Consider the following 24,945-nt stretch of genomic DNA (forward strand, 5'->3'; position numbering starts at 1 on the left):
TGTTTGTTTTGTCTTTTGGTAGAACGCCTACTTTGCTTAAGTCAAGCACAGCATTGCTTCCCATTATACGGTAATTCAGATATAAAACTCTCTCTTCTCGAATAAGTTGAACCCCCACTCAAGTAGAAAAAGAGAAATGTTTGGTCTTTACAAAGAGATTACAAAAGTAAGCTGACGTGACTTGATGCCTAATGTTATATTGTAAAATATTTTTGTGAGATGCCTGTGTAGAACCTCCCATAGAAAATACTTATACTATGACAAGTTGGTTCTTATCCAACATCCCAAAAGTCTGTGGACTTGTTGCAGAAGATGCCTTGTGTTGTGTGACCCCATGGTTTTGGCAAAAAATATTTCGAAAAATCGAAACCAATGGGCCATTTATCTTTCTATATATCTATCCATCTAAAGGAAACAGCAGAAAGCTCCAAACCCGTGGGGCTAACTTCTGAACCTTTATCTGTTTTATCTCCCAATAATAATAATAAATCCAATCACACTGAAAGAAAGCAACTAAGTTTAAGAGCTTTATATCATTATCTAGAAGCTCAGGTGCACTAATTGCCTTGCACAAGCTTCCCATAAATATCTTTAAATTCTTCGAAGTTTCTGAACCCAAAATGGACGTGGTTTTGTTTCTCTAGTGACTTCAGTGTTTGGTATTAGCTGTTGAATAATCTTAGATATAAGTTTTAAATAGACAATTTACATGCATGTCTTTTATAAAAATATGGATCCTATGGAAAAAATTATAGGTTTTTCTACATTTTTTTAAGAGGGGAGTCTATTTTTTTATAAAGAGATTACCCGTGTCTTATAGATTTAAAGACTGTACAAATCATTTCTCATAACCTTTATTGACAATTATCTATGCCTAGGTTTTATTTTTATTGAATTAATTGAGTAATTTAACTCATAATTCCTATATCACATTCTTGCAAAGGGAATAATAAAAATAAAAATAAAAAAAAGAAAAAAATTATATGTGTAAAGGTGATGAATATAATTTTTTTAAAATAAAATACTATATCTATATGGCTTGGAGTTAATAAAAAAAAAAAAAAATAGAAAGAAAAAGATAAGCTGTTTTGAAAAGATTGTTGCCTTACCTTTTTGTCTTTAGTTTCTTTCTCGTCTCTCCATTCTACTATCTTTGCCAAACCTGTCTTTATATTTGAAGGAGTAGGAGGCTAGAGATGTAGTCCTTCTCCTTATATTTAAAGATTCGGAATTCACATTCGGTGGGTTTAGGATTTCTCTATTTGAAAAGGGCACATCGTCACCTTATATAATATATATACTTCAACCAAATTTCTTGTGTTTTTCTTAAAATTCCATTCTTAATTCTTTAGTCTAATCCAATTCCTAATGAATTTTCTCTTTATCCAAAAATCACGTAGTTGACAAAAAAACTTAGTCTAAAAATAACTGAGAAATCATCATATACTGAACAATTATATTTATAAAAAATTGGATGATTGCGAAATACTTTAATCAAGAATTCAAAATTTAAAAAGAGCAAACTCCAATAATTTACCCAAACATAAGAAGCAGAATTTCGCCATTTGTGGGAAAGAAAATAACGTTGAAGTGGGACGTTATCCACATCTTGGAGGGCAAAAACACAGTCAGCTCGACGATTTGACACGTTTCGTGGGACATCATGCCTAACTCCCAAAGCATCCACGAAAAATCCGATACGAAACGTGGCCTACTCAATAATCGAATCTGATAAACAGACCCAGTCAACTTGCACATTATAGACTGCTGAATTTTCGTGTCATTTATCCATAACAGGGATTTTAAAAAATTCAAGTTGAAAAAATTTAGGTTGAAAAAATTGGATAAAGTAAAATAAAAAACAAAAAGATTCTGCCCCACCCACTCTCTTATTTTCCTTTTTAACCTCACTTCTTCCTTCTCCTTGGAAGCTTTGAAGGAACGAACAAAACTCTCTCTTCAAACCACAAATTTGAGTCAAAAAGAGCGGTTTCTCTGTTCAATTCTTGCGCTTTTTGCAGAAAATTTGAAGTGGGTCTTGCTTGGTTTTCTGTTTCAAGAGTTTTCAATCTTTGCTCTTTTAACTTTCCTTGCCCCCAGCTACTTTCGATTCCAAAAATTGTTGCTTCAAGTTGGGTTCTGGTTGTTTCGTGCTACAACCCTCCAAAGGCCTCTGATTTATATTCTTATGATGGCTTTGTCGATGAAGAGTTGTCTGTACTCTTATGGGTCGAATTTGAATGAGACTATTCGTGGCTCAAAACCCAGAGGGGTTTGTGGGTTTTGCCCCTCCTTTGGTTCTTCTCAATCTAAAGACGCAGAATCGAGAGCTTTTCCAGTTTTGAGTGTTGATTTTATGGGAAAGCCCTTGCATATCTCGGACCAAAAGGGCAAAAGAGACTGGAGTCCCAAATCCTCCGGCAATTTCTTCATTCATGTATGTGAATTTTTTTATTTTTCTGTCTTTACATATTTTGAAGAAAGCGTGTTCTTTATTGAATTTGGGAACTGATGTTCTGATTTCAGGCACAAACATCAATCTGTGTAAGCCGAGCCATGAGATGGTGGGACAAGACTCTTAAACCCAACATGGTGGAGATTCAATCCGCTCAAGAACTTGTGGATTCTTTGCTTAATGCTGGTGATAGATTGGTCATAGTTGACTTCTATTCACCTGGTTGCGGAGGCTGCAAAGCTCTACATCCCAAGGTATCTTTGATTCTTGATATGTGTTCTGGTTAAGAAATTATGCCTTTGTATATAAATCTAATTAGATTATTGAACATTGCATTATTGTCAGATCTGTCAGCTGGCTGAATCGAATCCGAATACGATTTTTATTAAAGTTAACTACGAGAATCTCAAAACCATGTGTCACGGTCTCCACATTCATGTCCTACCATTCTTTAGGTTCTATAGAGGTGCAGAAGGTCGTCTATGTAGCTTCAGCTGCACCAATGCCACTGTAAGATTTTCACTAAAATCGTTCTTGACATCTCATAACTTTCAACATGCTGTTTGAAATTTGAACTTTCATTCCGCGTAATTCAGATAAAGAAATTCAGAGATGCACTGGCGAAGCATGGGACTGAAAGATGTAGTCTTGGCCCGGCAAAAGGTCTGAATGAAGCTGAGCTAATGAATTTAGCATCAATTGGAGAAATCTCAAAATATCCAGCACCATTGCGATCCACCAAGGAAGCAAGTGTGGAGGATATGATCATGGGAAGCATAGATTTGTCTGGTGTTCTGAGGGAAACAGGCAACAAGATGGAACTCAGGAAAGAGATGCTGTGTTGAAATACAAGCACAAATCTTATTAGAAATTAGTGGATGGAGTATAGCATTTCAATAATTTTTGAATTGTTTGTTTATCGAGCTTTAGATGTACATATATTGTAAAATTTTCCAAAGCGGGCTTCTGGTTTTTTGAGTTGAGCCCTGTCAGTTCTTCTGTGATTTGTTTGGATATTGTGATCTGCTATAAGAGTTTTCTGAGTTTATGCACAGATGCAGATCCCAACTTTGTATCTCTCTTTACAGTTTACCCTCAAATTCTACTATCTTCCATGTAAATTTATGTACCCAGTCGAAACACGCACCAAATGTATCACAAAGTACTAAGCTTCCTAGACCATTACAGCAAACTGAGATGAGTAGGGTGGTGATGAATTTCCTGATATCATAATCCTTTTTTTAGAAGTTTTTATATTTTTATCATTGTGCTGTAAAAACAGAAAAAGAAAAAGAAAAAAAAGAGAGATGTGTGATAAAGGTTCCGCTCCAAAAAGTCGTATTATAGTGGGATATATTGACATTTGTTTCCTTCCGGCCATCACAATTGAATATGTGATGAACACGTTTTCACACTAAAGCAAAATGTGGGACCCCAATGCACCCCTATCAGGCTAGTTTTAATTGGTAAAATGCCTTGGGCGGTGGAGCCAACGTGGATTTCTCATATTCTTACCCCCATTTTGGAGTTTATTTTATTTTATTTTTTTAAAAAAAAAGGCACTTTAATTTTATTAATAATATTCACCTATTGGAGAAAAATTATAGTTATAACCCAAAATATCTTAGAGTTACATGTAATCATAAACTCCCAAAATTTATAGTTATAACCAAAAATAGCTGAGAGTTAGATAATCATAAACTCCCAACTCAGAGTTATTTTATAATAAAAATAATTTTATAATTTGATAAATCATATTTAATCACATTAATTTAGGACTGTTTTATGTAATATTAGTTTATGACACAGTTTTTATGTAATGTCATGGCAGTTAGAATATCTTCCAAGATATTATATAAGGCGATAAAGTTGATGAGCAAGTGGACATGTGTGACTGTTTATTCCATCTGAATTGCGTATTTGTCATTCCTAATCAACAAAACGATATCGACATAGTGGAGATATTTCAAGAAAAGCAAAATATCTACAGGCATGTATATAAAATCTTAAATTGAATAAAATCTATACTCATTCCTAATCTTAAATTCCGTATCTGCAATAGTAAATTATATAATTATTATATAATTTTTTTGAAAAAAATAAATAAAATATAATTTATATGAAAAAATTAATTTTTTAATAATAAATTTTATTTTTTTTAAATAATTACATAACGTTTATACACTTTACGATATTTTTTTAATGGTCAGAAAAGTCCTACCATCAACAGTATCCTTACCGACCAGTATTCTTACCGACCTCAACTTTGGATATCTTGACGAGAAATCACAATGGATGATTCATTCAAAGCAAGGATGTTGTGTACAACGCTGTTATGAACTCAATTAATTTGGGCTAAGCTTGATGGGCCTTTTACTGTTATCTTTTCTTTTGTTGAGTTGTTAAAATTGTTAAGTGGCCCATGGGCCTAATTAATGTGGTTAAAATTGATCCATGGTCTTGGTTGGTTCTAATATATGCAGGGGGTAGAGGAGTCGTGGCGGGAACATCTGGAAAGTATTTGTTGAAACAGTTTGTTATTCATTATGGAGGAATTGGGAGCCTTGAACTTTTCAAGGCGAAGTCATTTTCATCTTTTAAACTTTTCATCTCTTGCATCTATCATTTTTCTTGTTCTTAATCTCTCATATTCTCTATATTGATGTTTCCTTCACCAGAGGGTTCTTAACAAACACACAAGAAAAAAATTAAAGTGAAGTAACATAATTAATTACGTATAAACACAATATTTACGTGATTCGGTAATATACATATGTCAATAGAGTTGAAGATTTTATTCTCTTAAAAGTCGAATATACTGTGCAGTAATACAATGAGCTGTCATACTAATATATAATATATATATATATAGAGAAATAATATTTGCAGTCGTAGTTGTGCAAGTGGCGTGCAGTCGCTTTGAAAAAAATGAATTAATATGGGACCCACATGAAAAAAAAACTAACTTTTTAATCGTGGACCCTACTCTTTTTCAAAGCGATTGCATGACGTTTGCAATTCTACGACTGTATGTAGCATTGCTCATATATATATGTGTGTGTGTGTGTGGGGCAAAATTCTAATTAGGATAATTAGCATGTAAACCCTAATTAGTGGTTAGTTCGAACCAGTTCGTACAGTAAAAAATCGCTTTGACTTGAACTTATTAGCCCAAGCCTATACTCTATGGCCTAAACTTCATTGAAAATCCATCAAAAAAATCGTAATGAATCCTTATTGAGTTTGGTCATCAAATCAAGCCACCACAAAACAAAATCAAGCTTTATACAAAAAGCCAGACAACATATGTGTAATTAAATAAGCTAACGAGAGATTGAAAGTTCATTGGAGTACATCCATGTGCTACCACATGCCATTTTCAAAATTCTCTTTGCTTCTTTTGGTTTCGTGAGTGTTGCCTTAGCCAGCCAATAACAAGCCTATAGGTCATGTCAAATTCAATGACTTTGTTGGCTCATCTTTCGCTGGGAGGATCATTAGAAATAGAAAAATGATACTTGTAGTTATAAATATATAAGTGCCATGCAATCACTTAGAAAAGATAAGTTGTAGTTGTATCAATATCAATTTTTGTAGAATATGCTATATACGAACTGTTTGATTCTCTAAGGAAAGCAAAGATGAGGCTAGAATTCGAACGAGTCTTCGACAAACTTAGGGAAAAGAAAGGGTTTGAGTTTGAAACTGGGCTTACAACATATGCATTCATACATTTGGTTGTTCAGGGTGATTTGGCTACCTCTTTAGAGCTATTTAGAGAAATGAGGAAAAGAGTTTGTGTGGTTCTGGATCATTAGGTCCGGACTTGTGCACCTATAATAGCTAAATTCACGTGTTATGCTTGGTTGGGAAATTAAAAGATGCACTAATAGTAGAGTAGCAGAGGCTAGAGAGAGAGACAGAGTTTGTGAATGGAAAAAAGAGAGCTCATATAAATAGATACCATACATAAGATATTATTATGTACTTATTTCTCATGCTATTATTATTATTTTCCTTAAGATATTTTTCAGAATCCTTGAGAAAACTTTTTCGCTTATATCAAATCAACCAGCTCATTCCTACCACTCTCTCCCACTTTCAACCCTCCTCTTCTTCTTCTTCTTCTACTTTGTCTGTGAAAGGAACTAAGGAAGAGGGATATATGCTGTTGGCTCAAGTGTGAAGTGTGCATGTGGTGTAAAGATTTTAAATAGTATTACATTTTTTTTTTCTTATTGATATAAAAGAAAGGAAAAATTTAATTATAAGTATAACTACTCATTAATATATGTATCAATATAATATGATTGGTTAAAAAATATATTTAATTAAAAATAATATTAATTTAAATTTTAAAAATAAACGAATCAATATTAATATAAAAATTAATACGCGACTTTTATTATACGTAACAAAATTTTAAAAGGATAGAGTTAAACACTAATAAGTTTGGGCCTTTCGTTTAAAAAGACAAGTCTGGGCCCTAAGTGATCGGATAGAAGCCCAGTAGAACATTCCCATGCGTTGTTATCTGAGCCTATCAGATATCGCGGGCGAAGATCGAAACGGTACGCTAGGTACTTGGTGCCAACTCGCCATCCGCACGGCGCCGTATCAATCTCGGTCTCTCACGTAATTCAGGAAAACTATGTGAAAAATATGTAAAATAAATAAGTCCAAGGATGTTAATGAAAATTGGTTTTTCCCTCAAATTGACGGTCCTGATTTTGTATTGTCTACTACAGAAGGAAGCGCCTCACTTTGACCCTTTTTTTTTTTTGAAGCAGCTCACTTTGCCCTAATTGTTGTGCCTCTCTTGCTCTATATAAACGCCATAAACCCATACCCTAACGCTAGACTACCCTTTTCCCCCTAAAAGACTTATGCTGCCGAGGAAATCCTGTGTTTGATTTCTCAAATCCGTATTTTGATTATATTATGCTGTTTATTTATCTTGATTTCTTCCCTGGTTTCATTTTAAAGATTGTGGAGTAATATCCTGTGCCTGTGATGGGTTTAAATATACTCTGAGACAAATCTCTGTGAAATTAATCTAAATCTGAGGCAGAGGCTTCTATATTGTCATAGTTTTACACTTTCTTTGGTTGCCGAAAGGTTTGGTAAAGCAATCACTACTTCTTATTTTCCAACATTTTCTTAGCAGCCTATCAGAGTATTAAGGATAATTGATTGGGTTTGAGCTCAAATATTCATTTATGTTATATATATGTTCTTCCAAATTCTCTGTATGAATCGAGATTTGTTTTGTTTTAGATTCTGAGTTTGTACCAATGGCTTGAGATTCTAAGCATCCAAGTAATTTGAATGTAAACTTCGTTTTTTTCTTGAGTAGATGATGGCATAAATGTCTGCTTGTTTGGAGCTCTTTTTTATGAACCCGATCTTACACTTCATTGATAGCTTATGTACCACGCCAGTATTTTGAAATAGTACTTTTGACACTGCAAGTGATGATAAAATAGAAAAGGGACATCAGCACTACTTTGTAGAATGTTGACTTCGTCTTTTGGGAATCTCTCTGATGCAGTATACGAAGTCACTAATGTGTTTAAAACTTTGGATTCTATTAAGCAGAGTTTTTTGTCATCAAATTCTGCATCAGTTTTTACCTACGCATTATGGTTAGATTACATTCTTCTTCTCATTGGTAGAGTCCTTTTGCTTCTAATGTTACTTCAGTTTTTAATATAAAGATTTTTCGTGGTTTTATATGATTTGCAAGTGCAATTCGCAATCAGTCGTTCTGTAGTGATTCTGTATTTTTCTTTTCATTTATATGCCAATCTTAGATGCACTAAAAGGGTTGGCATACGCTATTTAAGGTGTCCTACTTTGTACAGAAAGGGTGCACTAGCATCAGCTTGAGAGATCGACATTTCTTTTTGTAAATTTGTTAGTAACCGAGTTTTATATTCATGACCTTAATTTTTAGATAAATCTGCCAAGTAATATTTTCAACAATTGATGATGGTAGAAATAATGGCATTGAAGTTAGAATGTGATGAGTTTTTATGTTTTGGAATCTCTTTGATGCTCAAAATCATGAGCTTTTGCCTGATCTTATTGTCTCATGTATTATGCTACTGCCAATGATGCATTGGAATACATTTATCAGATACAATTATGATGATATCTGATTGTCACTACCTCTGAGGCAAGTACTCCAGAACATTATACTGCATGCCAATGATGCATTGTAAATTGTAAGGCCTAAGATGTCTGGTTCATTTCTGTCCAGTTTGCATGGTGCTTCCGTCTCTGTCTGGATATCCGGATACAGATGAAGATATTCGGAAATATCTGGATCTGTGCCCGGATTTTAAAAACTCGGGCGGATATCTGCCCGAGTAAAACTGGTTACAACCCAGGCGGGTGTTTTGTTTTAACTCTAGTTTTGGAAAAAAATTTTGTTTAAAAGAAAAAAAAACACTTGGCTATCAATAACTGGTTAAATAAGTGGATCCTTAATTGGATCCGGCCCAGGTACAATCTGGACGAATAACGGCCCGGATTTCCGGGTTTTGGACCGGACCGGAAAGGAAAAATAATCCGTTCTGGATGCATACCAATACTCTCTCTGTCTGTCTCATTTTTAATTAATGCTACTCTAATTTGAAAATGCCTCCTGGTTTTTTGCCCTTGATTAATGAGTGGTTAAATTGTAAGTGTCTCTCTTCTTCAATAAAATAAAGGCAACACAGTTTTCATAAAAGGTTGCTGTATAACTGCCAATCACACAGTAATCTTTCAAATTTGTTTGACATGAAACTGAAAATTTTAAGCCAATGCCAACGTCATAGAATACTTATTTGGCTTGAATTGGTGCCGTGGTGGTTCTGTTTCAAGTTGGATTACCTCATCTTAGCTTTTGTCATCATCGCCTTTTTCTCCACATAGTTTTTGGTTTTGAAATCCACTTTAGATTTTGTTGGATGGTTGACAAAGTTCCTTGTAGCCTTGTGATTGTTACATAAGAACGGAGATTTGAATGGAGCTTTTGTAGAAGCCTGAATGATGAGTTGGGCTCCAAAAGCGCCTCATGTGATAAGTTCTACCAAATTGTATATGAAGGCTTGAGAAAGCAACTCGTTTCTTTGTTTTACTTGTATATCTGGCAATGGCAACTCATTTTTAAATTGCAATGATCCTTCATTGTTGTTTTATAGGCATTGAACAGTATTCTATGGAATTTGCTATTTGTATTGGGTTTTATCTCTGCCTTGCATGCGGGATACTTGAAACTTCCAATCCTTTGTATGAATATAAAATAGCATGGTCCATTACAGTTGCTGACTTTGCTATTTGTCTTGTAAACACACCATTTACCAGGTCGGATTTCTTTTGTGGAGGGATTTCAATTGTGTGATGAAGAGTGCTTAAGGTAGGTTATACATCTATGGTTTTAATTTCGGAAAAAAATTATTTGGAAGTCCGCGGGAGTGTTGCTTATTAAACATGCCCGGAAAAAATGTGTTTACTTCTGTATATGAGCTTGTAAATAGAATCTTTCTAATCTGTAGACTTAACGTAGAGATTGTTGTGGTGACAAAAGAAAGAAAATGGTGATTATTGGTTCAACCTACTCATGATCCTTCTCTCAAGACCACTCGATATTGTTATGTATAAACAACTATAAACATCAAGGGATAAGGCTACAGCACAATCCAAAAATATCTACATATATCAAGTAATTATCGGTTATTGAAGTCATTTCTCTAATTAATTTCTTGGGTGAGCGTAAACACTCTAATATTCCACATGTATAGGGCAATTATTGATTACTAATTACTGATCTTAATCAAAAAGGGTAATTTCTGGTTTGTTAACACCCCCCCCCCCATATCCAAAAAAAAAAAAACCTCTTTTTTGCTTTTTATTTTTTCTTTGGATAATTTTCTTTGGGATTAATGTTTGTCTCATTTGAGTAAGTTGCAAAGTGTAAGATGTTGTGATGTTATATATTGTGAAAATAATAATAATAATAATAACAAAAGGAAAGAGAGAATGAGAGAGAATATCTCTGAACTAGTTTGTAAATAGTAGTAAAAATAGCACGGGAATGGTAGTAAAATGGTAGGAAATGGTTTGAGAATATACGAGAATATTTGGTTTTCCAAACTAGCCTAAATATAAGTGATTGGGATGTGAGATCAGCCTAGCTAGCTACTTCCACCATGCAAAGGCCGAATTAATAGCTAATCTTTATTTTCTAAATGAATCAAAGACAAAGCATTGAAAATTATTAATTTTTTTTTTTTTTTGTTCATAATTACATTTGTAGAAAGATTATCAAGTCAAGTTTAATACCATGTAAAATTACTACTTGCACCAAAATTTTTATTTAATTTATTTCTTAAAAGTGTGTTATGTAGCACTATAATTTGTTCTTTTATCTACTCTCTGATTTTTACTTAATTAGAATAGAAAAGAGATAAATACAATATTGAATTACTCTATCTAATATATAGGATTTGTTAAGGGTAAAATGAGTGAGAATTACAATCCCACCAAAAAAAGGAAGAACATAAAGACTTGATTCGACATAAATAAGGATGAGATGTAAAGGTGAGGGGAGCTAGAACATAAACGAGAGAAAGGGACTTGAAGAGGGGGGGAGAGACACCAAAGAAGGGGATAGACTTGAAGAGGAAAAATTGAACTAAAGAGCTCCCAAGACTAATTTTAATAAAGATCTCCATGAGAGTGATTGTAGAGAGTTTAATGAGGATGAGCAACTTGTAATAAATTTTATGAGTTCTGCTATATACAGTCATTTTTATATATTCTTTATGCATTCATTTTATGTGATTTGTCAAATTAGTTATTTTAGATTAAAAAAAGTGAAGTAGTTAATCACATTAATAAAATGAGTAAAAAATATGTAAAAGTAATTACATATAAAATTTTTGAGACTTTATTTATAGTGAATTTTGCATTCTAAGACCCGTGAACATATACCTATATCACTGTCTCATTCGTTTTTAAGTCATTTATCATTAAGCTAATATGGATGAACACTTGAAGTTGTATTATTCCACCAAGTACGAGATTCTAATATTATTATGTATCATTAAGCGACAATGCATGAGAGATTTTTCAAATCTCCCCTATAATTATATTCATTGCAGATAATATTTGAGAACGATATATAGTTAGAGAATGGGGAGTGGTTCATGGATTGTTGCTTTCAGGCTTTGGGGAATCCGCAGGAGAAGACGAACAATCTATAGCTATCTAACCACTTCATGCATTGTCGCTTTCATAATCTAAATGGCATTACTATAGCATCTACACCACCTTCATCCCATCATATTTCACTTTCTGCTTTTCTTTCTTTGCTTTTTATATTTTATAAATATATTAATGATTTAATTTCTATAAAATGCAGAGGGTTATTTTTTTTTTTTTCAGGAAGTAGGTATTGATATGTATATATATATATATATATATTATAAATGCATAACGAAAATGAAAAAAAAAAAGGTGAACCACTTTGCACGTTGAGATAAGTAACATGTTTTGAAATGCACCAAAAAAACATATCAAACAAATATATGGAGATTGGAAAATGCTAAATGTACTCACAAAAAATTTATATATCTATATGGCTTTTCATGGGTTTTTACATTTCTTATGTTTTATTTTTTCTGAATAAAAGTGGTGCACAAATGAGAGAGTCACGTGGATATGTAAGTTTTTTTTATAAATACATTTAGCATTGCCCATTGAGATTTAAGCGGTTTGGTTCGAAATTTTGAGTACTTTTTTTTGATACATTGGGAGAGGGTTTTAGAACCCATGATCTTCATTTTGAAGATGTGTGTGTTGTGCCATCAAGTTACAAGGCGTTGGCTAATTCTTGATTACTTAAGAAAACATACACGAAGACGTTTCTAAAAAATGGATCTTATGGTATATAAGTTTGGCACACTTATTTTTTAAAATAAAACGAGATAGATTTGAAAAAACTCATTTTTATGGTGGATTCTTTTTTTTCAAAAGAAGTATGCGAGACTTTCACACCTTAAAATTATATATAGCATTATCTTTGTATATGGTGCATAACCATTTTAGGCTAAACTCTTAACTTTGGGCCTAAGGCACAGAATCTTAATTAGAAAAAATACATATCTAAATAGAATAACGCTATTTGGAGACCTTTACATCACACATTATCTTCAAAATATAATTTAATTTATAAGATTCAAATTTTAAAATTTATCTGTCGAATTAAATTATATGACGTGGAAGGTGTTTGGTATAAAGATGAGTAATGCTACTCATCATCTATTTTTTTTATCATTCTCTTATCATTCCATGATGTGATATTAGATGATTAGAAACTATTTATTATATTTCACTTGTGAATCTATCATCTAATATCATATCATGAAATAATAAAAGAATGATAAAAAAATAAATGATGAATAAATTTTTTTCATTTTTTAAACAAATACCAATTGCTATCTACTTGTTTTTGTGTATCGTAGAATAGTACATATTGTTTGGGACCGCAGGTACGATATAGATTGATATTGATGTCTATTTGGTTTTGTGCATCGAATTATCCGTATAGGAATATTATATATATACCCCGGCCTCTCTTTGGCCAATATAGCAATTCCTGCCTTCCCCCCTTGAACTAATTGACGACTACCTCATGTCTATTGGGTAACTTCTTGTCTTTTAGATGATGTCATTATAAATTTATTTTTATTATAAAATAAATTTAACGTATTACATGAATTGATATTAATTTATAAATTTATTTTTATGAAATATTTTTATGATTGTAATACTTTCGATAGATAAATATTCAGCTGATAATATATATTTTTTTTCATTTTTGTAAATTTAATTTGTATTTTATTCCTTCGCATGTTTAGTATATATATCTAGCTCTTGTAACTTTACTTTTGAATTAATAAATATAGTATTCTCCTTTAATATGGGTTTTCCTATTTCCACGTGGAATTACCAGTGAATAATTAGTCCTAATTTTCACAACTAGATTCTTACATTGAGCTTGAGAACAAAAATATATCGTTACGAAGAACACAAAAGAGTAAGATGCCGAATAATATTAAATATAAAGTGAATTAAATTTATACTTGTTATTAAAAAAAAAAATATAAGAGCCAATTTAGTCTCAAAATTGGTATTTTTCTTGTAGTTGTGCAAAATAAAATACATTTCGTGCTAATTACTTTAATAGTTATGATTTTGTGGTAAATGGGTGACATTGCATTTGTAGCATCAGTACCCTGCTGTTAGGCCTTTTTTTTTTAATGTTCAACCTTTTGTCTTGTCACCTGAGTAGTCCCTTTCTTACATGCAACCTTTTGTCTTCTCGTTGACGTTTGGAGCACTTTGCTTATCTTTGTTCCTATAGGTGGGGCGAGCATGAGCACGAGGGTGGGGAGAGGACCATGTGATCCGAGAAATTTCATCAGTGTTTGGACCTTGGGGCGAGTACTGACTGCTCGAACCCTGGTACCATGGGAGCAGGGATGAAGCTAGAAATCTAATTTAGGAGGGCCAAGGCATGTGTAAAAATTTGTATAAAAATATATGACATAACTCCATATATAATAAAAAAGCACATGTTGTCTAAGTACAAGTTTGAATACATAAAAAATTTAAATATAACCAATTATGCTAATTGAACTTGCCGCCTCTTTCATGGAATAAAATTCATCAATTATGGCATCCATGCTAAATTTCTCAGCAATTTTCTTCTCAATATAAACTACAAGAAAGTTATCCTCTATTTTGTTTAGAAGCCTTGTCTTAATGATGTTCATAGTTGAAAAAGATTGCTTAGTAGTTGCTGTTGAAACTGGAAGTGTCAATACAAGTCAAATTAATCCCTCAACCAGATAATGACCATTGGCCTTTCCAATATTTTTCAAAACCCAACATAAACAAGAAATTGTGGACAAGTCTTATATGTCTAGGTGATATGGCATATCGTGCTTGTAATGTTGTAATTGAAATTTTAGTTGATCTTTTTCTTGTTCAGTAAAATCTTTTGGATAAAATTTCTCTACAAGACCATATTATATGTTGTCAATGTTAAATGATTGATAATAAGTATTTTTGGGATCCAAAGAAGAACTAAGCATGATAAGCTCCATTATCTTTACTCTAAATCTACTATTTAACTCTTGCAATTAGCAAGCAATGAATATGTCCACTCTACAATGATGCTCGATTGTCATTTCTTATAGATTACGATGAGTGCGACTAGGAATAAAACGAGCATTTATATTAGGGATTTCAATATTGTGGCATTTACAAAACAATAACACGATTTCCAATAATGTATACCAACCACTGTCTCTCAGTTTTTGAATAAGTTCTTTCATACTCGAGACTAAATTCATAGCATTCAAAATGTCATGAGGTTTTTGTTATAAATATTGACAAAGACTATCAGTGAACCCGATAATTTCTTTCATCAAATGCAATAAGATAATATATATATATATATATATATATATATATTTATTCAAATGATCATGTTATCATATCATAAGCCGATGAAACATCTCCACGTTGGCTATAAGAGCTTCATTCATCAATAATATTTTTTAGAATTGAACAAGTTTGATCAAATATTCTTATCAAACTACAAATAGACTAGAAATGGGAACCCCACCTTGTATCTCTAGTGCGTTGTAATGTTCCAATTTGATTAGAACCATTACCAATCTCAACTTCATTAGTTGCAATCAACTTGGCAGTTTCACTTGCTTGATCAGCACGTAATTCATCATTGTGTTTACAGGAGGCTCCAATAATATTAACACTGAAGCTTATCTTAGAAAAAATTTGGTGGATGGGGATAACCTCCCTTGAGACTACAATCAGAGCTAACTATAGTCTGTGTGCTAAAAAATGTACATAATATGCACATGGACAATCATGTAAAAATAGAACTTACAAACCATTCCACTCACCTTGCAATTACTAGCGCCATCATACCCTTGACCTCGGGTATTTTTAATCTTGAGATTGTGATGAGATAAAATATTAGAATCTCATTTTTCACAGTTGATGCAACAGTGAGGGGAGGGGCGCTTCACCCCATAATCCTTACTTAGTTTCGTCCCTGCCTAAGAGGCAAAGTGCTCATACCTAAGGTGAGCACCTTGGAAAGCGAAGTAGTTGCACCAAGGCTGCTAAACCCAAATTGATTGGATCTCAATTGAGCACCATGAGAAGCAAAGTGCTCGTACATCAAGCGAGACCTCTATCCTATGGCATTTTTCAATCTTATCTTCATTTGCTTGTCCTATTGCAGTTGTCTATCCTACCTTCATCTTTCAATCCTATATTCATTTTCTCGTTCTATAATCTTTTTTCGACCTATCTTTATTTTTTAGACCTATTAGAATTCTCAGTCCTATTTTTATTTGTTCCTCATGTTGTATTTTTTCTTCCTATAGCATATTAGGGTCCTATCTTCATTCATCCGTCTTGATGCATTTTTCCAACCTATGGTATTTTTCTATTATTTTGCATTTTTCCATCCTATGACATTTTTCTGTTATGTGGTATTTTTATGTCATATTTTCATTTTTTTGTCCTATGAAACTTTTCCATTCTATTGCATTTTTTTACCATATATTCATTTTCTTGTCTTATGGCATTTTTCTAATCTATGGTATTTTTCCATTCTATTGCATTTTTCTGTCCTATCCTCATTTTCTATCATGTTACGTTGTTCCATTCTATTATATTCTTTATGTTTTATCTTTATTTTTCCATCCTATAGCATCGTTCATCCTATCTTAATTTTTTCGTCTCACTAGATTATGGTGTTCACTTTAGCATGGATTATTGTTAGATTATTATAGACATGCATATTATAATTTTTTAACATTTGCATTTTTCCATTCTATTGCATTTTTCTAGCCTATCTCCATTTTCTTGTCTTCTCACACTTTTTCGGCCTATAATATTTTTTAGTTATATTGCATTTTTTCCATCATATTTTCACTTTTCTAACATATAACATTTGTCTGTCCTATATTCATTTTTCCATCTTACTACACTATGGTTTTCACTTTGGCACGAGTTATTGTTAGGCTATTATAGACTTGTATGTTAAGGATTTTTAGCATTTACAATTTTTCATTCTAATATATTTTTCCATCATATTTACATTTTTCCATCATCTTGAATTTGTTGGTCCTATCTTATTTTTTTACTCATATTTTCATTATCTATCCTATATAGTTTTTCTATTGATTAGTGCCATAAGTACATACAAATTTACACACAACATTATACGTATTAAGTGGAAGCCCTTTTTCATTAGTTTTTTCTTTTTTAATTCAAATTTTAAATTTCAAAAGTTTTACCATTTTAGTAGTTGATATGTTAGCATTGCATCCATGGTTATGTGCGTAAAATGGTAACTATTGATAGCATTTTCCTTTTTTATTTTATTGCATTTTTCACCCTATTTTCATTTTCTATCTTATGATTCTTATGACATTTTTCTGCCCTATCTTTATTTTTTTGTCTTATTGCATTTTTTTGACCTATGGTATTTTTTCGTTCTGTTGCATTTTTCTATCTTATCTTCATTTTCTATCATGTTGCATTTTTTTGTTCTATTGCATTTGTCGTCCTATCTTCATTTTTCCATCTTACTAGACTATGGTTTTTACATTGGCAATGGTTATTGTTAAGACTAATATAGAAATGCATATGAAGATTTTTTAGCATTTGCATTATTTAATTCTATTGCATTTTTCCATCCCATCTTTCATTTTCCCTTATTGTTACATTTTTTTAACTTATGATATAATGATATTTTTCCATTATGTTATATTTTTTCGTCTTATTGCATTTTTCCTTCATATCTCTCTTTTAAGTCCTATGGCATTTGTTCATCCTAAATTCATTTCCTTCATATTAGATCATGATTTTTGAAAAACATCGCTCCTACTAAGGATGGTCATTGATTTTTTGTACCAATTTGTTTGTTTTTTAGTTAGTGGTTAAGGACGTGTATTTTAATGAGTTTTTGATTTTCCTTTTAAAAATGTTTAAGGGGTTTAAAAAAATGTTTAAAAAAAATTGCACATTTGGTGGCTCCCCTCGATGGGTGTAGCATCACCCTTGATTTTTACTTTGGCATGGTTATTGTTGGGCAATTATAGACATGCAGATTATGGTTTTTTAACATTTATAATTTTCCATTCTAACACATTTTTACATCATATCTTCAGTTTTCCTTCCTCTTCCATTTTTCAATCCTATTTCATTTTTTCTGTCCTATGATATTTTTTCATTATGTTGTATTTTTTTTCCCTATCTTTGTTTTTTTGTCCTGTTGCATTTTTTTTTACCTATGTTCTTTTGCCATTCTGTTTCTTTTTTCATCTTATCTTCATTTGCTATCTTGTTGCATTTTTCTGTTCTATTGCATTTTTCTATCTTATTGCATTTTTCCGTCCTATGGAACTTGTCCATTCTATCTTCATTTTTATGTCTTATTAGACTATGGTTTTCAATTTGGCATGCGTTATTGTTAGACTATTATAAACATGCATGTTGTATTTTTAGCTTTTATTTACTCAATTAAATTTGACACATTTCTTGCATAAAAAAATCAAACATGTGTATTGTATGCATGATTCTAAACCAATAACATATAAAAAAGAAACAAGTGGCTTAAAAGAAATTGATAAAATTAGCAGCAAAGAATCCTAAAGCTGGAAAAGCAACAACCAATATATTCAAAGATATAACAAAATCACATCACACTTCAAGTGGAAGGCATATTGTTATGAGCTTAGATGATAGGTAGGGGTGTCAATATGTGACACGATCCATAAATTCAACAAGATCATGATACGAAATTAACGAGTATGAATTTAATGTTAATGGATTTGGATCGAAACGGGTTGACCCGTTAAGATACTATTTATAAACGAATCAATAACGGGTCAACCTGCTTAACCCAGAATCAACCTGTTTTAACCCGTTTAGATTTTATTGCAAAATTACAATTTTATTATTGTTAAATTGTAATATTGATATTTCTTGGTATGCTTATATTTTTATTGTTGTGATTGTAATTATTAAACTATACTCATATTTTTTATTGTATGGTTTTTAATATCTATTTTATTATATGTTAAAAATTGAAAAATAATGGTATTGTTAGTAGGTAGTTTTATTTTTCTAAAAATATTATAGCTGCTAATAAATATAGATTTTAACTTTGATGTGAAATTATATTAATTAAGTCAAATGGATTATGCATGTTAGTTCAGCCCATTCATATAAAACAGATTTAAATGAGTTGTGTTATATTGACCTATTTTTAATTAATAAAAAAAAAACTCTATATTCAGTCACCTTGTGTACGCGCAGGGTAAGCGCGGGCTAACGTGGCAAAAAAAATTCCAAACACACCGTTTTGTCCTTCTCTCCCTCCCTCCCTCCCTCAGTTTCCATCTCCCTATTTGCATTTCCACTTTCCATTCCTCCCTCCCTTGAAACTGAAGATGACTTGATGCAGTGTCTCCCTCCCTCGAAGCCTCCCTCCCTTCGTCCTCATTTCTATTCCAAGTTCCAACCTATGTAGAGGCAAACCAAATTGAATGTAGGAATATTGGAATTACACCAAATTTTATTGATCTGCATGTTATAACAAAACCATAAATGCACTCGAAAAGTACAAAATCAATATTTGGAACAAGAGTTGTAAGTGGACCAATGTGTCCTGCAAACTTAGTGATCGGTGCAAAACTGCAGGTGTACAGTATCGTAATTTTATAGTAAAGGGATGAGAAAAGTATTGCTCAGTGATTGGTAACTTACTTTTGAAAAATACTAAAATTATACTAATATCAACTTTATCTAGAGAAGTCACTAAGATTTTTGTAATTACAATTTAAAATAAAATTAATTAAAAGAAAATACTCAAAGGAAAAGAAAAATGATGTTTGAAGATCAAATTAATGGGAAAGAAAACTTCTAGGGAATCGATTTCACCTAATCCCTCACTATGCTTTACTCATCTAACTAATTGAATTTAATTCTCTCTGTTTGTTAGCAAATCTCTAATTCATCCAAAAGCCTCTTTCGATAGTCAGTTGAAAATTATTCTTATTCATCATTTTATACAAGAGTATGCAAATTAATAAAGTAAGAAAGTAATAAAATCAATGATTTTAATACTACATAGGTTCATAAAAATCTTTCTATCTCTATATTTACCTATACTGAAATATCCAAGATCTATCATATAATTCCCTTTTTCGATAGCAAATCACAAGATTAAAATTATCTAATTAATGTCCAGTTAATTAAAAGCAATAAACTCAGAATAAATCAGACAAACAAAGAAGGAATTACTTTAAATTAGCATAGAAAATCAAGCATAGTTCGAAACTAGATTACATCATTTTCCTAGAATAAAAAAAATTTAGTTCATGCTAAAAATCAAATTCAATAAAAACGAATTCTCCATAATTTTTCTGAGAAAAATATAAGGAAAATGAACACTGAAAAATACTTCTCGCAGTTGCAGCTTTTAATTTTCTGAATCTCCCTTCCATCCGTGCGTCTCTGCTTCCACATGAAAAATATATTTTTTTCTCCCTTGTGAAGACCAAGTCAAACCAAAAAAAGAAACCAAAGGAATTGACAATTTTTTTTTGGTGGTCCCCATACGTGCATCTTCATTCCCAAATCTAAGTAAATGTGTTGCCCACTTCTTTTCCGTTGTGTGCGTGCTGTTCGTCCCAGAGAAGCCGTATTTGGGAATGAAGATGCACTTGCTTTGTGTATATCTGTTCAACAGCCCAAAGAAAATATCTCAGCCTTCCGCATCATACGTCTTCATTCCAAATCAAACGAAGGGCCCGTATTTCATGCATTTTTTTTTTCTTTTTTATTCAACAGCTCCTATATTCAAATAACATATTCATTTAAACAAGAGAATTTCTAGATGATAAGTAGGTAAAATTTAGATCTTTATTTTTTTCAAATTTGAAATAAATTTAAATGATAATAATGAAAACTAAAATTAACAAAAATAAATAAAATTAAGCTAACTTTTAAAGTTAAGAAGTAATAAAATATAAGAAATTATGCAAGTCATCAAATATTTCCAAACTTAAAACTTTATTTGTTCTCAAACAAAAAGAAAAGAAAAGAAAATACTACTATAGACAATATCAACTAAACCCCATAGAGAAGTATCATTACTCACCAAGCCATGATCTGAATTTAGATTTCATCACTAGTATATTACTATTTTAACATCAAATATAACAGGAAAATCAATAAAAAATTTAGCAAGAGTTAACCGTTTATTTCAACCTAAAGCTAAGACCTTGAGTGTGTGTGTGTGTGTGATATAGTCAATTTAGCCTCAAACCACCTGCAAACTCAGATAAAAGTACAACAACTAAAATCATAAGAATTCTCTCAAAACTTAACTCCTAAGTCTAATTTTCAGAAATACTCTCTACCAAAATCAGATATCAAAAGGTCTTTAATCAGGTTGTAATGATAGGCCATGGGATGAGGGCTAAGAAATAAATAGATATAGAAAATCAAAACAAATTAGAAAAATACTTGGTAGAAAGAACAATAAAAGAGATATCAACAGGATTCAAACCATAACTCTTTCTTGACTATATATTCATGCTAGTGACATTATTGTTTTTGTAATCAATGAAGCAATACCAACTACACCTTTAACACAATCTAAAGCGATACATACTCCACTTATTGAGTTTTTTCTATTTTTTTCAGCTTTTTTTTTCTTCTTTTAGCCACCTCGATTCTCGTAACCTTTTCAAATTTTCAACTACTACAACATTTTTTTTCTTTTTTTGCTGTTCACTTTCTTTCATTTTTTTCACACTTTGATGAAACAGAGCAAACATAGTATGGATAATTTTCTTTGAACTAACTTTCTCTTTAATTTTAAATTTCCACCAAAGTATTTTCTCAAACTATAAAAAGTAGATTCATGGTTTTTTAGGCTTAGAGCGAGAATGATTTATGTAGTTAAAAGAAAAAATAAATACTTATATAGAATAAGACTCAAGGGGGTTAACTATGAAAATACACAATGCAATGATGGCATGATACTTAGGACGGCTAGGAAAGCTTTTTTGTTATGACAAAGAAATACCTATATCATTTTTCTAATATTTGGCATCAACTAAGATTTCACCTCAAGGATCCATCAACGGATTCTAGAGTAAAACAAGATTGAACTTCCCTGACTGAGTTAATTCAACTTCTTCTCTTCATAAACAAAATGGAATAAAAGAAAAATGACTATGTGCTCAATTATGCTCAAGGCCGACGATTTAAATCAAAGTATATACAAAACTTCGCTTGACATAAAAGAAGTTTTTGAAATTTTTTCTCAAAACCATCCTCAATCATAAATTTTAGAGTAATAGAGAATTCAATCATACTCAAATGCATGCTTGGTAAGAGAATCAAATAACTAAAGACTTATAAAATCACAAGTAAAATAAAATAAATAACAAACAAGATGACCAAATGACTTGCATCCAAATCTAAATTATTAAAAAAAATATATATATAATAAAAAATAAAAAAATAAAAAAAAAGTTCTATGGGTTACCTCCCATAAGCGCTTGTTTTAAAGTCTATAGCCAGACTTTTCAATCTTCATCAATTAGAATCTCCAAGAGGAATAAATGCATAGTTCCTCTCCACTTGTTCTCTATAGTAGTACTTTAATCTCTGACCATTAACTCTGAATATATTCCCTGTCTTGTCCTTCAAGTCTATTTCTCCAAAAGAGGAAATTTTGTCAATTGTATAAGAACATATCCATCTTGATTTTAACTTACCCGAGAAGAGTTTGAGTCGTAAATTGAAGAGTAAAACCTGTTGTCCCGGTGCAAACTCATGCCTAAGAATCTGTTTGTCATGCCATGTCTTCCTCTTTTCTTTATAGATCTTTACATTTTCATAAGCATCATTTCGGAACTCATCCATCTCATTCAATTGAAGAAGTTGCTTTTCCCCTACTGCATTCAAATCAAAATTAAACATTTTTTTATAACCCAATAAGCTCTATGCTCCAACTCCACGGGAAGATGACATACATTTCAAAATACTAATCGATAAGGAGAAATCCCGATAGGTGTTTTAAAGGTTGTACGATATGCCCACAAAGTATCATTAAGCTTTTTTGCCCAATCCTTTCTATTGGTGTTGACCGTCTTCTCAAGAATGTTCTTGATTTTTCGATTTAAAATTTCAGCTTGGCCATTAGTTTAAGGATGGTAGGCAAGTGCTATCTTGTGCTTCACACCATATTTAGAAAGAAGATTATTAAACAACTTGTTGCAAAAGTGGGTCCCTTCATCACTAATAATAGCTTGTGGAGTGCCAAATCTTGTGAATGTATTTTTATGTAGAAATTTGAGTACTAACTTTACATCATTTGTTGTTGTAGCAATTGCTTCTACCCATTTTGACACATAATCAACTGCTAACAAGGTATAAATAAAGCCAAAAGAAGGAGGAAAAGACCCCATAAAATCTATTCCCCAAACATTAAATAACTCAACCTCTAAGATATTTTTCAATGGCAACTCCTGACGCCTTGAAATATTTCTCATACGTTGGCACCAGTCACAAGTTTTCACCAAAGTATAACTATCACTAAAATTGGAAGGCCAAAAGAAATCATGTTGAAGTACCTTAGCTGCTGTTCAGGTTGCTTCAAAGTGTCCTCCATATGATGGGGAATGACAATGATGGAGAATAACTTGCATCTCTTCTTCTGGCACACATCTTCGAATGACTTGATCAGAGTATCTTTTGAACAGCAAATGCTCATTCTAAAAATAATATTTCACATCATGCAGAAATTTATTGCGTTGGTGGTAAGTAAGATATGGTGACAGTACTTTACAAGTTAGGTAGTTTACAATATTAGCATACTAAGGAAGCTTGATCTCACATGCAAACAACTACTTATCAGGGAATGCTTCTTGGATCACTGAATCTGGTATTTCCTCCTTTTGCTCCAGCTAGGAGAGATAATCAACAACTAAATTTTCGCTTCCTTTTTTATCTCAAACCTCCAAATCAAATTCTTGAAGAAGCAGGATCCAACGAATTAGCCTAGACTTAGCATCCTTCTTGCCAAACAAATAGCGAAGTGCTGCATGATCAGTGAACACTATCACTTTTGTACCAATGAGGTAAGACCAGAGTTTGTCACAAGCAAACACCACAGTAAGCATCTCATTCTCAGTTGTTGTATAATTTAATTGAGTTTCATTCAGTGTTTGGCTTGCATAATAGATGGCCCTAAACAATTTGTCTCGCCTTTGTCCCAACATTGCTCCAATTGCAAAGTCACTTATATCACACATGATTTTAAAAGGTTGACTCCAATAAGGTACAATCATATTTGGTGTTGAAACTTTCTCATTGATTGCATTAAAGGCTTGCAAACAAGCATCATCAAAGTCAAATATATAATCTTTTCAAGAAGATTACATAAAAGTTTAGAAAGTTTAGAAAAATCTATAAATCTTCTATAAAATCCCGCATGTCCCAAAAAGTTTTTGATTCTCTTCACATTCTCTGGAGGTGGTAGTTTTTCTATAGTTGCAATTTTAACTCGATCCACCTCAATTCCTTTAAATGATACTCTATGGCCAATCACAATCCCTTCTTGAATCATGAAATGACACTTCTCCCAGTTTAAGACTAGATTTTTATCTTCGCATCTCTGCAAAACAAGAGCTAAATTATGAAAACAAGAATCAAAAGATATACCAAAAATTGAAAAGTTATCCATGAAAATTCCTATTATATCTTCCACCATATTAGAAAAGATAGCCATCGTGCAATGTTGAAATGTCGCTGGGGCGTTGCTTAATCCAAAGGGCATCTTTCTAAAAGAAAATGTTCCATATGGGCATGTGAATATAGTTTTCTCTTGATCTTCAGGGGATATGACAATCTGGTTATACCCCAAATAACCATCTAAGAAGCAATAATAGGAATACCCAGCCAATCGATTCAACATTTGATCAATGAATAGAAGTGAAAAATGATCATTCCTTATTGCTTTGTTCAAGTTGCGGTAATCCATGCATATAGGCCAGCCTGTGACTGTTCTTGTAGGAATAAACTCATTATTGTCATATTTCACCACCGTCATTCTAACCTTTTTTGGTACAACCTGCATTGGATTTACCCATGAGCGATCTGAAATAGCATAGATAATTCCAGCATTGAGGAGTTTTCAAAATTTCAGATCTCACGACTTCTTTCATTGTTGGATTTAATCTTCTTTGGTGCTCGATCGCCAGTTTGTAAAGTTCCTTCATTAAAATCTTGTGCATGCAAATGGAAGGACTTAAACCTTTTATATCAAAAATGTCCATCCCAAGACTGTTCTATGCTCCCTTAACACACGC

At 32.1% G+C, this 24,945-nt stretch overlaps 1 protein-coding gene and 2 non-coding genes across 3 annotated transcripts; all 3 read left to right on the forward strand.

The window, feature by feature from the left end:
- Positions 1 to 1,865: 1,865 nt before the first annotated feature.
- On the forward strand, positions 1,866 to 3,507 carry LOC122280974 (thioredoxin-like 1-2, chloroplastic). Its single transcript, XM_043092133.1, has 4 exons — positions 1,866 to 2,437; positions 2,527 to 2,709; positions 2,801 to 2,965; positions 3,052 to 3,507. The coding sequence occupies exons 1-4, from the start codon at positions 2,189 to 2,191 to the stop codon at positions 3,298 to 3,300; spliced, it is 846 nt and encodes a 281-aa protein (XP_042948067.1). The 5' UTR covers positions 1,866 to 2,188; the 3' UTR covers positions 3,301 to 3,507.
- Positions 3,508 to 7,456: 3,949 nt separating this feature from the next.
- On the forward strand, positions 7,457 to 7,529 carry LOC122283607. The gene has a single exon (XR_006231004.1). It is a non-coding gene; the product is annotated as a small nucleolar RNA Z267 (small nucleolar RNA).
- A 390-nt stretch (positions 7,530 to 7,919) lies between these two features.
- Positions 7,920 to 8,007, forward strand: LOC122283608. The gene has a single exon (XR_006231005.1). It is a non-coding gene; the product is annotated as a small nucleolar RNA R44/J54/Z268 family (small nucleolar RNA).
- The last annotated feature ends 16,938 nt before the right edge of the window (positions 8,008 to 24,945 follow it).

Source organism: Carya illinoinensis, chromosome 11, assembly GCF_018687715.1.
Source record: "Carya illinoinensis cultivar Pawnee chromosome 11, C.illinoinensisPawnee_v1, whole genome shotgun sequence".
Lineage (NCBI taxonomy): Eukaryota > Viridiplantae > Streptophyta > Magnoliopsida > Fagales > Juglandaceae > Carya > Carya illinoinensis.

Bases quoted from the DNA above. Each gene is read 5' to 3' on its own strand.
- LOC122280974 (XM_043092133.1), top strand. From the start codon at position 2,189: ATGATGGCTTTGTCGATGAAGAGTTGTCTGTACTCTTATGGGTCGAAT. The intron at 2,438-2,526 runs GTATGTGAATTT...TTCTGATTTCAG, and splicing joins CCGGCAATTTCTTCATTCAT to GCACAAACATCAATCTGTGT. The intron at 2,966-3,051 runs GTAAGATTTTCA...CGCGTAATTCAG, and splicing joins TCAGCTGCACCAATGCCACT to ATAAAGAAATTCAGAGATGC.